Source organism: Spinacia oleracea, chromosome 6, assembly GCF_020520425.1.
Source record: "Spinacia oleracea cultivar Varoflay chromosome 6, BTI_SOV_V1, whole genome shotgun sequence".
Classification (NCBI taxonomy): Eukaryota; Viridiplantae; Streptophyta; class Magnoliopsida; order Caryophyllales; family Amaranthaceae; genus Spinacia; species Spinacia oleracea.
The window spans coordinates 146,276,740-146,291,441 of NC_079492.1; the positions used below are offsets into that span (position 1 = coordinate 146,276,740).

The 14,702-nt window shown below is 46.3% G+C and overlaps 1 protein-coding gene across 2 annotated transcripts; it reads right to left on the minus strand.

The window, feature by feature from the left end:
• Positions 1–9,224: 9,224 nt before the first annotated feature.
• On the minus strand, positions 9,225–13,872 carry LOC130462671 (uncharacterized). 2 transcript variants are annotated; one of them, XM_056831415.1, is made up of 6 exons: positions 11,964–13,872; positions 11,618–11,871; positions 11,442–11,525; positions 11,283–11,366; positions 10,506–11,204; positions 9,225–10,424 (listed from the first exon to the last, which is right to left on the minus strand). In XM_056831415.1, exons 1-6 carry the CDS (start codon positions 13,009–13,011, stop codon positions 9,624–9,626), a joined length of 2,970 nt encoding a protein of 989 aa, XP_056687393.1. In that variant the 5' UTR covers positions 13,012–13,872; the 3' UTR covers positions 9,225–9,623. The 2 variants fall into 2 exon arrangements, with proteins under 2 accessions (XP_056687393.1, XP_056687394.1); XM_056831416.1 differs by lacking the exon at positions 11,442–11,525.
• Positions 13,873–14,702: the final 830 nt, after the last annotated feature.

The following is a 14,702-nucleotide window of genomic DNA, read 5'->3' on the forward strand; positions in this document are numbered from 1 at the left end:
AGATGGAGTAGCAAGGATTCTCAATTAAGATTAAATCCATTAAAAGTGGATTTCCCTCATAATTACAGACGGAGAAACCAAGGCCGCCGCCCAAGACGAAAATCTCAACCCTCAGATTAAGATCCAAAGGTGGAGAAAAAGAGACTGAAAAAATCTCTTCATTAATCTTAATTAAAAAGGCATTAATGTAGGAAGTAGGGTAATAATTACCCTGTAAACTAGAGGAGCTTTTCTGGTTTTGGATTTGGAGAGCAAATCGAACAAAATCAAGGTTCAACAATGGATGCGAAGGAGAGGGGAAGGAGGCGGATGAACCGAGGTGTAGGGGGCTAGGGTTTGTTTTGTTCTTTGGAATCTCATATGGCTTTTTTTTCTTTTTTCTCTTTCTCTCTCTAAGTTTCTTTCTCTCTCTCATTGTGTACGGAGTATATGAATATGACATCTAACTTAATACATGATGCTGCTTTCCTTAAATTACAACATATATTGTCTATTGGAAGGCGGACATGCCAATATCTGATATGTATTTCAATATACATATTGCCCCACTAAACGACAAAATAAAGATAAGACAAACATTAAAACAAGTGCCATTTTTCAAAAACAGACATTTTATATGAAACCAGAGAGCCCAGAGAGGATACTTGTAATAACTTTGTAGGTATTTGATTTTAATATGAATATTTATTACTTTTGGGATGATATATTTTGTTAGTATTAGTATATACGGAGTATTGTGTGTTATGGACGATGGTGACATAGCACCCTAAAAATCCTGAATACGCCATTGCTGAGAACTCGATTTTTTTTTTGCTCCGCCACTGGGCAGGGACAATGCTGGATTTTGTACACGCCATTGGTGATGGGGCAAGGATGGGGATGGAGGGACCTACATCCACATTCGCCCCCACCCAATATTGACATCCCTATTTGTAAGATTGACAATGTGGGTCGCAAAGAGTAATAAAAACTATAGTTTGTTAATTAGTTAATCCGTAAGATTTATGCAATCCGAACTTTAAAGAAAAAGTAGATATCTTTACTAATTTAAATGATACGGAGTATCATTTAAAATACTAGTACAAACTTATAAAATCGGGCAATTACACATCAACCTAAAGGTTATTGGTGGTAGAGAGTAAATAACAACTAATAGAAAAAACAAGAAAAAATAGTTTACCATCAAACTAAAGGTTTTAGTTGGTGGTAAAAGCCTAGAAGAGAGAGTAGAGAAAAAAAAATTGACTTTATGCTACTGGACTAAAGGTTGGTCATCGGCTAGAAGCCTAGAAGAATAATCACAATTCAGTGAATTCACACATCGTCACATCCCCGTGTTTGATAAGTGTTGCTTTTTTCTGATTGAAAATGACTGCAATTTCTAAGAAAATTAAGGTTACAGATTGGTAGTATAAAATGTTCAAAGTCAAACATAATCCTACATCAATAATCTGAGAATTTTCTATTATTTTTTTTATTTTTTTGACATAAATCTGAGAATTATTGATGGAGGAAAGTGGTGCTCCAAACCAAATAAATTTGCAGATTATAGTAATTTGCAACGACATCTCCATATCTGTCAACAACAACATTCATCAAGCACCACCTACAAATACAAATACAATCCAGTCGCTGGAATCACTGAATCCAAAAGCCTTGAATACTATCTTCATCTTCATATATAGCTACATTCCTCCTTACATTGCTTCAGTTGAAGACTGATACCACTTCCCCTTTTTCCACCAATCCTTTCGCCATACTACTCTCTATTCTTTGGCTTCTGTTCTATTGCTATGTCTTTTTAAAACCATCACCACCAGTGGTGGATCTTTGTGATGGCTGGGGTGGGCCTGGCCCCCCGGCCGAAAAATTTTATAGTGTATTTTTAGTTACGGCCACCCAAAAGTTTGTGTATAATTGTATTTTAATTTTTCTCTACCGGCCCCTCTCATAAAACCGTTCAAGGTCCGCCACTGATCACCACCATTGTCATCCTTGAGGTCGCCACCAACAATAATTACTAGATATTCTACGAAGAAATGATGATTGTTTTTGGGACAATGGCATTGGCTTCTCTAGGGTCACTCCTCTTTCCTAGCTCTGCCCAACTTTACTCTCTGTATACCATGTATGCTTTCATAGGACTCTGTGTGGTTTTTCATTGGGCAAGGTTAATGATGAATGGCAGTGGCGGCGAAGCTATGTGGGCCATGCCCCCCCTAAGATTCTAGAAATATTTAGTAAAAGTTGCATTAATGAATAACTTCCCCTTGACTGAGTTGGTATTTGATGTTTGCTGCCTATATGCTAGTTTTGTAATATTTGATAAATCTATCGTTTCTTGTTTACGAAATCCATTGAACTTATATTCGTTTCTCAAACTTCTTTTATTGTTTCCATTACATTTTTTAAGTGCTTTAGATTTTTCATGAAATATTATTCAATGGAAATAGATAATAAGTGTTTGGGCTCCCAATTGATTCTCAATTGGGCCACTAAGTCCAAAGCCCAATGGCTCTAAACAACAATATCAAACCTACCAATGGCTATTCAGCCATCCATTAAGGCCCAAGGCCCAATAACAATAAGTGACCTATGGGCATTTATTATGCAAACACTATAAATAGGCCGCCAAGGCTCACACCTCAAGGTACGTCCAATTTATCGCCTTAAGACTACTCTTCTAGAGAACTTCTCTCTAGAATCCGAGCATCATTCTTACTTAGGCATCGGAGGGGCTTTCCTCGGAAACACCCCCGAGGCCAGTGACTTTGCTCTTGTGCAGGTGAATTCGGACTCCACTCATTCAAACAAGCAAGATCTTCAACACATACAAAAGGGCCTTCATTCGAAGCCCATTGTTTCCATCTTTACAACACCGGAACAATTTGGCGCCGTCTGTGGGGAAGAACACTTCAAAGCCTTTGGAAGACATCAACCACCTCTTTCCGCGAAAATGGTGAATGATGTTGTTAACAATGACGACGATATGATGGTGCGGTCAGATTCAGAATCTGACCAAGAGGGGCACCCTCAATCGATGGCGAGGTCACAGCCAAGCAGAGCTACGACCGCCACAAATGCAGGACCTCCGATTCCAACTAGGGAAGAGCTCACTGCGGCCATGACCATCATGCAAAACTTCCTCTTCAATGAGAAGCAGCAAGGACTGGCAAACGACCGCAGAGAAGAGAGGAGGACCAGGCGAAGGCTGAACGAGCCACCCAGTGCGGAAGTGTCCAGACCCGAACGAGAACTCCTTCCCTTGACAGGAACACACTTGACGTCGAGGTGGACGGAAAGCACGTGGGACACCCAAAAAAGGGCACAACAGCAACCAGATTGGTTTGCGAGACCATCGCCTACTCCAACAGCTCTCCAAAGCGAATCAACTACTCGTAACACTCGGATCCGAAGCTCGGTGCTCAGCAGGTTGAGGCCCTCGGTCCACTCAAGGTTAAGACCTTCGATCCACACGAGACTCGGGGTAGGTGAGTCGAGCAGATCTGGCGAACGACCCGAGGTCAGTAGCCGAGAAAGAAGAAGAGACAGGAGGCATGATCGAACCCCTAGCCCCCATCGTACGCCCGAACGTTCTAATCATAGAACCTCGGCAAACGAAGGCATCAGGGCTAGACTCGGGAAAAGAATCATGACTCCTACGTCATCCCCTTTCTCGGACGAGCTGATTACGGAAGAAATACCGAAGGTAAGACTGCCAGCTCACCTAACCTACAGCGGAATCACAGATCCGAGGGATCATGTCATCTCCTACGAGCAGCAAATGTTCTTGAGTCCCTACTCCGAAGCATGCTGGTGTAAATACTTCCCAACCACGCTAACCGGAGTGGCGGGAGAGTGGTTTAGATCGCTGCCGAAGGGATCGATCAAGAGCTGGAAAAAGCTGAAAAAGAGATTCTGCACACAGTTCGTGAGCAACAATCGCCCCGAGCGAACCACAGCAGAACTGACCTCAATCCAACAAGAAAGAGACGAAAGTCTGAGAGAATTCATGGCCAGATTCATGAAGGAATCAACAAACATACCAAACTTGCAGCCAGACGTGGCCATCTTCGCCTTGAAGCACGCGCTCCAGGAAGGGAAGTTCCGTGACGAACTCTCAATGAAGAACCCCTCCAGAATAGCTGACGTGCTCCAAATGGCTGACGCGTTCATCAGAACCGAGGAGTTCAACAAGGCCGCTGCAAGACTGAAAGGATCGTCGGATCCGAGAGACACAAAGAATACCCAGAGCAAGCCCGAGGGTAGCTCAAGGAAGGGGAAAGAGAAAGTAGGAGCTAGAGAGATGAGCCCGAAGAAAGACGGGAGAAGGGGTGAACTTCAACCCAAGTACACCAACTACACTCCACTAGCTCTGCCCCGAAAGGAGATATTCAGCCTCAACAGAAATGACGAAAAGTGGAAACTACCTGGGAAGCTCAAGTCCAACCCAGCTCGGAGAAACAAGAACAAATGGTGCGAGTTCCATGATGACTTCGGTCACCATACCGAAGAATGCAACTCGCTGAAAGACAACATTGAGGACCTCGTTCGCCGAGGCTACCTGAAACAGTACTTGTTAGACCGAAGGGAGGAAAAAGAAAAGGCCGCAAGCGGCAAACAACACGAGCAACCCCAGAAAAGGGTCTACGAAGCAACAGGGCACAAGAAAAATGACATCCTAGTGGTGTTCGGGGGACAGAAGTCTGGCCAGGCCAGCAAAAAACACCTAAGAGCCCTCTCCCATCGGGTCAACTTCAGCGCGGTGGGAGACAACCAGCCACACCCCCCGAACATGACCTTCACTGCTGATGATTGCTTCGGAGTCCAGTACAAGCATGATGATCCTCTGGTCATCTCCATGGACCTCAATAACCACAACGTACATCGAGTATTAGTCGACGGAGGAAGTGCCGTCAATATCATCTTCAGAAACTGCTTCGAGCAGCTGATCCTCGAAGAGCCAGAGGAAGCACTGACGAAAGTCAGTTATCCTCTGATCGGATTCAACGGATCCGCAGCTATCCCTCGAGGAAAGATCACCCTGCCAGTCACAGTGGGCGAAGGCCAGGCAGCAAAAACCCTTCGGGACGAATTTTTGGTGATGGACTGCGACTCCGTATACAACGTAATCATGGGGAGAACCATGATTCACAAGATGCAAGCAGTCCCCTCCACATACCACCAGCTGATGATATACGTCTCGGATGCAGGATTCGCCGAACGAATCAGGGGTGATCAAGAAGTGGCGAGAAGAACCTGCCACACTGCTGTCCGAAAGCCCAAACTAGAGGACGGCCCCGAGGAAGAAAAAGGAGCTAAGGGAGAAGAAAGCGAGGCAAAAAGAAGAAGAGCAAGCACGAGCAGCTTGTCTCCCGCAGAAGTTGATGCTCGCCCCGAAACCCTATCTCCCGAACCAGATCAAGAAATGGAGGATGTCTTCCTCGAAGATAATTCAGACAGGAGCGTCCGAATAGGCAAGGGCCTAAGCTCGGGGCTCCGAATCGATTTGATCCGACTACTCAGGGATCACAAAGACATCTTCGCATGGTCAGCAGCAGATATGCCAGGGATAAATCCGAAGCTGATTTGTCACAAGCTGGATGTCAACGCTGAAGCTCGGCCAATCAAGCAAAAAAAGAGAAATTACTCCTCGGAGAAAAACAAAGCCATCGCCGAGGAGGTTAAAAAGTTGCAAGAGGCCGGATTCATCGAACCATGCATGTATCCGAAGTGGCTGGCCAACGTGGTGATGGTCAAGAAAGCGAACGGCTCATGGCGAATGTGCGTAGATTTCACAGATCTGAACCGAGCCTGCCCCAAAGACTGCTATCCCCTGCCAAGGATAGATCAACTGGTTGACTCCACCAGCGGCCATGCACTGCTCAGCTTCATGGATGCCTTTTCAGGCTACCACCAAGTATTCACGCACCCCGATGACAGGGCAAAGACAGCGTTCATCACAAGCGCAGGAGTGTTCAACTACAAAATGATGCCTTTCGGCTTAAAAAATGCCGGAGCCACCTACCAGAGGTTAGTTGACCACGTCTTCGCCGACCAGAAAGGGAGGAACGTGGAGGTCTACGTGGATGACTCCATCGTAAAAAGCATCAAGGAGGAAGACCATGTCAAAGACTTGGCAGAGACCTTCGGAAATCTGAGGAAATACAGCATGAAGCTGAACCCAAAAAAATGCGTCTTCGGGGTGAAGTCAGGGAAATTCCTCGGATTCATGGTGAGCGAAAGAGGAATTGATGCGAACCCAGACAAAGTCCAAGCGGCATTGGATTTACCCGAGCCGAAGACCAAGAGAGATGTGCAGAGGCTAACCGGCAGGTTAGCCGCACTAACAAGGTTCATATCAAAAGCCTCGGACAAGGGAGCCCCCTTCTTCAAGGCACTGAAACCAAAGAACCTCCCCGGAGGAGAAGCAGAACCAGTCAAGAAAAAGGGGGTCCCGAGGAAAGTGGATCCCGAACTGATATGGGAACAGGAGCAAAAAGAAGCTTTTCAGCAACTCAGAGCCCACCTAGCTCAACTGCCGACACTGGCCAGACCAAAGGAGGGGGAAACCCTGTACCTATATGTCGCAGTTAGCCCTGGAACCGTCAGCGCAGTGCTTCTTCGGGAAGAAGAAAAGAAGCAACAGCCAATCTACTTCACCAGCCGAACACTTACAGGAGCCGAAACCCGGTACCCACTCATCGAGAAAGTCGCATATGCAGTAGTGGTAGCTGCACGAAAACTGAGGCCATACTTCGACTCCCACCAGATCACAGTGCTAACTGACCAACCGCTCGAAAAAGTACTCGACAAAATAGAGAGGTCAGGAAGATTGGCTGCCTGGGCCTTCGAACTATCAGAGTTCGGCATCAAATATCAGCCGAGGACAGCAATCAAAGCACAAGCATTGGCAGACTTCTTGGCCGAGTGCTCATACCAGGAAATGTTGGATGATACGAAAAGCACTTGGGAGGTCTTCACTGACGGATCTTCCACAGTAAACGGCTCAGGGGCAGGAGTTGTACTAATCCCCCCGACGGGGAAAAGCATAGAGTATGCATTGAAGTTCGGCTTCAAAGCAACCAACAACGAGGCCGAATACGAGGCCGCAATCGCAGGGATAGAGCTTTGTTTATCCCTGGAGGCCGAACATGTTCGCCTCAAAACTGATTCCCAGCTTGTAGCCAACCAGATCCGAGGAGAGTATGAGGCCAAATGGCCCAGCATGACAGCCTATTTAGCAAAGATTAAAACCTTAACGTCAAAGTTAAGATCCTTTGAAGTCATCCTCATTCCCCGAGGACAGAACGCGCAAGCAGACGCACTGTCAAAACTCGCAAGCTCGACACTCATCGACCTAAACAGGTCGGTCCACGTGGAAGTTCACCAGGAGAGAAGCATCGACTTGCTACCCACCACAGTATGCAGCTTACGCACCGAACCGAGCTGGATGGACGCAGTAGTTGCATACAAAGAAAGGGGAGAACTTCCTGAAGATAAGCTGCAAGCGAGAAAACTGAAAAGATTCAACAGATGGTTCATCATCAGCGCCGAAGGAGAGCTCATGAGGAAATCATTCTCTGCTCCGCTGCTAAAATGTGTGGGTCCAACAGACGCTGACTACATCCTAAGGGAAATCCACCTCGGGATATGCGGAAACCACATTGGAGGTAGGACATTAGCACATAAAGCCCTTCGGGCTGGGTACTGGTGGCCCACTATGGTTTCCGAGGCAAAGCAGATGGCAAGGAAATGCGAGAAATGCCAAAAGTTCGCACCAGCCATCCATCAACCAGCTCAAGCCCTACAATCAACACTGTATCCCTTACCATTCGCACAGTGGGGGTTAGACATCATTGGTCCCTTCCCCTCAGCGACGAACCAGAAGAAGTGGTTGATTGTAGGAGTCGACTATTTTAGCAAATGGATCGAAGCCGAAGCTGTCTCCTCCATCACCGAACCTCAGGTCCGCAAGTTCATATGGCAGAACATCATCACAAGGTTCGGCATACCAAGACTGATGGTCTTCGACCACGGGAAACAGTTCGACAACACCCCGTTGCAAAAGTGGTGCAAACAGTTCGGCATACACCTAGCATACTCGGCAGTCTGTCACCCACAAAGCAACGGGCAAGCCGAAGCCGCTAACAAACTCATCCTCAACGCACTCAAGAAAAGAGTCGAGGATGACAAAAACAAATGGTTAGAAGAGCTACCCGGAACGCTATGGTCCCTTCGGACCACTGAAAAAGAAGCTACCGGACAAACACCGTTCCACCTTGTATACGGATCCGAAGCTGTAATTCCTGTGGAAATCGGAACAGAAAGCCTGAGGATCCAGGCATACAACAGGTATGATGGGCTCCAAGGAGAAAGCAACAACCAGCTTCTATCCGAAGCTCTCGATCTACTGGATGAAGCTCGGAACGATGCAAGGACACTCAACGCAGCCTATTTGCAGAGGGTCAACAAGCATTACAACCGAAGAGTCAACGCCAGACCCCTAAAAGTCGGTGATCTAGTACTCAGAAACGCCGCCTCGGTTCAGAAAGGACGGATCCATGGCAAACTCTCAGCCACTTGGGAAGGACCATACATCATCCATTCCGAAAAAAGGCCAGGCACGTATATGCTGAAACAGTTAGATGGAACAATTCTGAAGAACCATTGGAATACCGATGTTCTCAAGAAATATTTTGTATGATCTCTGTCTGTAAACCAAGTAAGTTGTTTAATGAGAAGAGGAAAGCCATTGGCACCATGTGTTTCATTAAACTTATCTCTACATTTATTGTCCCTTTATATATATTGCAGCCTCGGATCTGATCAATCCGAGACCAAAAACAGGTTGACTTTGCCCATTCCTTGATAAAATGCAAGAAATGACCAAATCATACACTTCAGGGAACCGTCCAGAATCCTCGGATTCGCGGTACCCTAATAAAATTTGTTCGCAACAAACAGTCGCTCGAATCAAGTTATAAAACTCCGGCTCAGATCCACGGATCGCCGAAGGCATAACTAAAGAGGCAGACTAGCGATCTCTTGCCCAGGTTTCCGAACCACAAGAGATCGGAAGAACAATCCAAACCTCTGAGCAGATCGACGGATTTGAAGAGTCTGGAAACTAAAGAGTCTCTTAGCAGATCTACGGATTTGAAGAACTCACAAAGTCAAAGAGTCTCTTAGCAGATCTACGGATTTGAAGAACTCGCAAAACTAAAGAGTCTCTTAGCAGATCTACGGATTTAAAGAGCTCGCAAGATCAAAAGGTTTTTAGCAAGTCTACAGAAAGAGGAGCTCGAGAAATCTACGGATTTAAAGACCTAAAAATTGCGAAAGAACAAGTTGAAAAGAAGCAGCCAAGTAACAAACATTCATTTTTTATTCAATATTTGGGGGAAGTACAAACACATCGAAAACCTCAAAAATTGAAAACAAAATGAAACAAGTTAAAATCGGCAGCCATCAACAGACAATACCGGCCTACCGAAGTACTAAAGAAAGCAAAAAGAAATGAGTACAACGCAGCGCCGAGGCAAAAGGGGGAAAAGCAAGCACATATTCGGAAGTCCTCAACTGGAACCGACCGACTCTGAAGAAGACGACTGCCCGAATCCCTAACTCTTGGGAGTCTCAGAAGCGGCCCCTAGGGGAGCATCCTTCGAAGAACCCCCAGCAGTGGTATCACCTTCGGAAGTTGCCTTCTGGGCCCGAGCCTCTGCAAGAGCAGCTTGGCGTTCAGCTTCAGCTTCATCTCGATCAGCTTGGCATTCCACCAAGTGGTCCTCGGCCTGCATCCATAGAGGAACTTTCTCGTTCCAAGGGAAGTGAGGCATGTGCTTCGCAAACATGCGCCGAGCACCCAGGATGCCGTTCCAGTACTGCTCTCTACACTGATCAGCAGTGTAGAGGTTGACTCGCTCCTGCTCCAGCTTCCGAATATAGTCATCTTTTTCCCGAAGCTTCAGCCGAAGGACAGGCACCTTATCAGCTTGCTGCTGGATCAGCTCCCGATGCTGGACAAAATGGTGGAGCCTTAACTCCGCCTCTTTACGCTCCTTGTCGGCCGCTTCAAATTTAGACTTCATCTCCTGGAAGAGTCTATCTTTTTCCTCAAGTTCGCTAGCGAACTTAGCGGCCATATCCTTCTTCTCCTCAGCAAAGGAAGCGATCTTCTCAGCATCCTCTTCAACTCGGAAGATGAGCTGGCCAACCTCGGTCCCGATCTTCTCAGCAGACTCTCTAGCCTCGCGACTATAGTGAAGGTACAGCTGCTTGAGTTCCGTAAGCTCGGAGAGGAGTTGCCCAGCCTTCTGGTCCAAAATGGGAATATCACGAGCATAAGCCTCACGATATTTCCTCAGTTGTTTCTCCTCAACCGAGCTACACTCGGAAGCGAACGAAGACCAGAAAACAGCCTGGGAACGAGAGAAAGATGAGCAAAATAGGAAAAACATAAAACAAAAACACAACTCAAAGAGAAAAATCTAGCAAATTACCTCGTTCAGATAGTACTGGGCCATCATTGCCGGATTCCTCTCTTCGGCCCCAGGAACCCTCCACTGCGGGTTAGCACGAAGCAGATTCTCCCGAGCAGCCTCGGGGCCCACCAAGGATCCCACGTGAGCCAAAGGGTCCTCTCCCAAAATCGGAGCCCTGGCATATCGAGCCATCGCCTCCCTTACTTCTTCGGGGATCCGTTTTAGCGGAACATCCGAACAGGGATCAGCATGGATCAGCCTATCCAGGGCCGAGGTAGAAGTAGAACCCAAAGTTGAGTGGCGCCTCTTCCTCGTCAAACCTTGCTCGGGCTGCTCCTCCTCTCCAGCAGAGGGAACCTCCTTCTGAACCTCGGGGACCGCAGCTTCGGGGCCCGAGAGATCTATCATCTCCTTGTCTGGACTCTTCTCCCTCTCGAAGGGAAGATCAGCAGACTCCTTCTTCTCCCCAGCTACCTCAGGGACATCCGAACCAGGAACAAAATCGGCTTCAATCGCCTCCATCACCTCGGTGATATCCTGGATTTCGATCCCCAAAGCAGCAGATGGTTTAAGGGGAGAAGGGATGATATCTTCCTCGATCAGCGGCTGATCCACGGCCGGCGGTTCAGCAACCACCACACTCTTTAACTTCTGCCCTGGCAAGGGCATGAAGTGAAGAAGATTCTTAGGAGGAGGCATGACTTCCGAAACTGCTTCCTGCATAGCAAGCATTCAAAGATTAGTTTCCGAAAAGGGGAGAAACGAACTACAAAAACTCCAAGTCAGAACAAATACCTTCTCCGAGGGCTGAGAAGCCTTCGCTTTCTTCGGATGCGTGGAAGGCCTCAAAAGAGTGCTACCCTTCCTTTTGCGTTGATCCTAAAAAGGGGAGACCAAGGGTCAACGAATGTAAAAGAGGAAAAAGGAAGAAATAGAGAAAAAAGCGGGAAATACCCGGTTCCTAGATAAAGAGATATCTATCCGAGCCGGAGATGAAACCGAAGGAACGGCACGCGGCACAGCGTCAGTCCCAGGACCCTAAAAAGATGGTCCAGGACCAAGACGTTAGCCGACGGCCAACCGAAAAGAAAAAGATAAACAGAAAATCGAGCCTATAAATGAACACTCACCGGATCCGAAGTCGTCTTCAACTCAGGAAGCACAACCTTCACAGGAACAGCTTCAACAGAAGAGGCGGAATCCCACGGATCAGCTCGAACTTCGGATATCCGAGCAACCCCCAAAGGAGACAACACGTAATCCTTCAGACGAGGATTACGAGGGTTATCTTTTCCGAACTTGTACTCGGGAGCCGGGTCGTGAATAGTCTTCAAATCCAAAGAAATGCCCAACTTCTTAGGATCAATGCAGCTAAAGCCGTACTCTGCAAAAACAAAGCACAAAACATGTCAGCAAAACGAAACAGGAAAGAGGACAAACTCACTGAAAAAACGGTCTCAGCCGAAAGACACCTACCCCTGTCAAAAATCCTGCTGAGACCGGCAACAGCAAGAATGTCCTCCCTCAGAATGTAATTGAGATTCGGGAGCCAGCTAGACGGCAGTCGGTGGTTATCCTCTTGAGCCAAGAACCACTGGAGGAGGTCCACATAGTGGCGATGGTTCCGATCTGGAGCCGCCACACCCCTCATATCAGGATCAGGAGCCACGAACCACTTCGGAGGACGATAAAAGTTGGGATGCTTCGGATCCGTCGGCACACGGACGAGCAACCACTCCGTCTTCCAATTGTGGTCAGAGCTAAGGTAGGGGTACGCCGTGATGTAGTTCGGATCCCCCCTCTTTCGGGACTTCTTGTTGACAATGGTCCACCAACCATACCCATCACCCTTGGAAGCATGGTTGAGAACCAGATCGTGAAGATCCCGAAAAATAGCGACAGAGCAAGGGAAATTGACGAAGTCACACACCCATCTAAATCCGATTATGTGCCTCATAGATTTGGGTGTGAGCTGGGCCAAACTAATGTTGTACGACACCAAAACCTCGGATACGAACGGATCCAAAGGAAAGCGGAGACCATTCTCCAAATGGTGAGTATACACGGAAATGAACCCCCTCGGTGGATGAGTCACCCGAGGACGCTCTTGTTCAGGAAGCTCGCACCAGTACCCCAAGGCATGCTGAATTCCGTATAGCTCCTCGGCCTTCCGATGATAATTCCCTAACTTCGCTTCCACCAACCAGTCACCGCTGACCGATTTCTCCAACGGACCGTCGATCTGCGTGGTCTCATGCAAAATTGAGGCATACTTGCCCTTCGGATCAGCTTCCGACCAATGAACTGGAAACTCGGAGTAACGACGACGAACACCCGAAAAACCAGCTCTCTCACCAGAGGTTGCACGTTCATCTTCGGAAGCATCCCAACCAATCGAACTCTTCTCCAACGGCCTCTCCGAAGGTCGACCCCTCGAAGATTTCGGTAACCTCCCCGAAGGCACGTTCTCTCTCTCACTAGAGGAGCCAACAACGAACTTGTTTTTGCCCCTATTCTTTGCCATGGTCGCGAAATCTCGATCTAGGGTTTAGATTGAGGGGTAGAAGGAAGAACGAAGAAAAAAGGAGAACTCAGAAACAAATTACCTTTTTCCGAAGCGGAATTCGCCGATAAAGCGAACAACACAAGTTCCCGAAGTCTAAAGTTGGCCGAATTTCGTAGATCTGAAGAAGCAAATTGCACTGCGATCGCCGGAATTTAGAGAGAGAATGGGTTTGAAATAAGGAGTAAAAAGTTTAAAAGGAGCAAGGCACCCAGTATTTATAGAAAAGAGAAAGGGCGCATCAACTTCCTCAAACCCACGATCTCCATGACACAGTACAATTCCCAACACTTGTCATCAATGCAAATCATCCCTTTTCAAAAAAGAGAGGGAACTTTCGGACTTCTGACAGCTGGAAACCCACCCATTTAATTCTAAATGGACCGGGTCTGGGGGGCATGTTGTTTGGGCTCCCAATTGATTCTCAATTGGGCCACTAAGTCCAAAGCCCAATGGCTCTAAACAACAACATCAAACCTACCAATGGCTATTCAGCCATCCATTAAGGCCCAAGGCCCAATAACAATAAGTGACCTATGGGCATTTATTATGCAAACACTATAAATAGGCCGCCAAGGCTCACACCTCAAGGTACGTCCAATTTATCGCCTTAAGACTACTCTTCTAGAGAACTTCTCTCTAGAATCCGAGCATCATTCTTACTTAGGCATCGGAGGGGCTTTCCTCGGAAACACCCCCGAGGCCAGTGACTTTGCTCTTGTGCAGGTGAATTCGGACTCCACTCATTCAAACAAGCAAGATCTTCAACACATACAAAAGGGCCTTCATTCGAAGCCCATTGTTTCCATCTTTACAACACCGGAACAATAAGTATGTTGCCCAACAAAATATACGAAGTATATACGTTTAATACTTAATTAATAGATGTTACTTAATGTTCGTTACCTAGCTACTTTAAACATAACGGTACTTAGCCGGTGTTATTTAAAACTTATTTGTTTATGGTGTTCAAGTATTTTAGGGTTCGTATCTTCAAATATTAAAAAAAATTGGTCAATTTATATTTTACTATAATAAACAACAAAAAAAAGATAGTTGAATTGATTATTTAAATTGTAGTATTTTATTTTTAGGAAATTAGACAAGTAATCCAATACAAAATTTCGGCCCCCGTATACAAAAGATCTGACTTCGCCCCTTGAATGGAATTGTGGCACTCCACTCGCCGCTTAGGGGGAACATCATTCTTTGCATATTGGAGAAATAACTCAACCTTAAACATAATAACTGCCGTGAATATTAGGAACACTTATAGTTGTCGTATGTGTAAACATTGTTTAGCTGTGATTTCAATTTGATTTTTACTTTTATTTTTGGTACCTCTTTGTGAACCCTAAATTCTGGGCACAACAGTGGGAACCTTTGGTCTTATGATCTTATCTCTACATTATCATGTTAGTTTCTCCTTTAGGGGGTAAAAAGAGTAGATCTGTAGATAATTAGATATATATCATATTATCATCCAAAACGTTGAACTAATTAAACGCGTCACAAAGGGAAATTTTGTACAAAACACGTACAGTGCAGTAATCTGAAACTCTGAATACACAACATATACTACGTAGTATGTACACACCAATAATGAGTAGTCCTGTCAAAAACCGATCTAGCTAGAATTCCGTATTTATCAA

Coding starts and splice junctions, on each gene's coding strand:
- LOC130462671 (XM_056831415.1), bottom strand. CDS start 13,011: ATGGCAAAGAATAGGGGCAAAAACAAGTTCGTTGTTGGCTCCTCTAGT. Junction 11,872..11,963: donor CAGCAGGATTTTTGACAGGG/GTAGGTGTCTTT, acceptor TTGTTTTTGCAG/AGTACGGCTTTAGCTGCATT. Junction 11,526..11,617: donor TGAAGACGACTTCGGATCCG/GTGAGTGTTCAT, acceptor CCATCTTTTTAG/GGTCCTGGGACTGACGCTGT.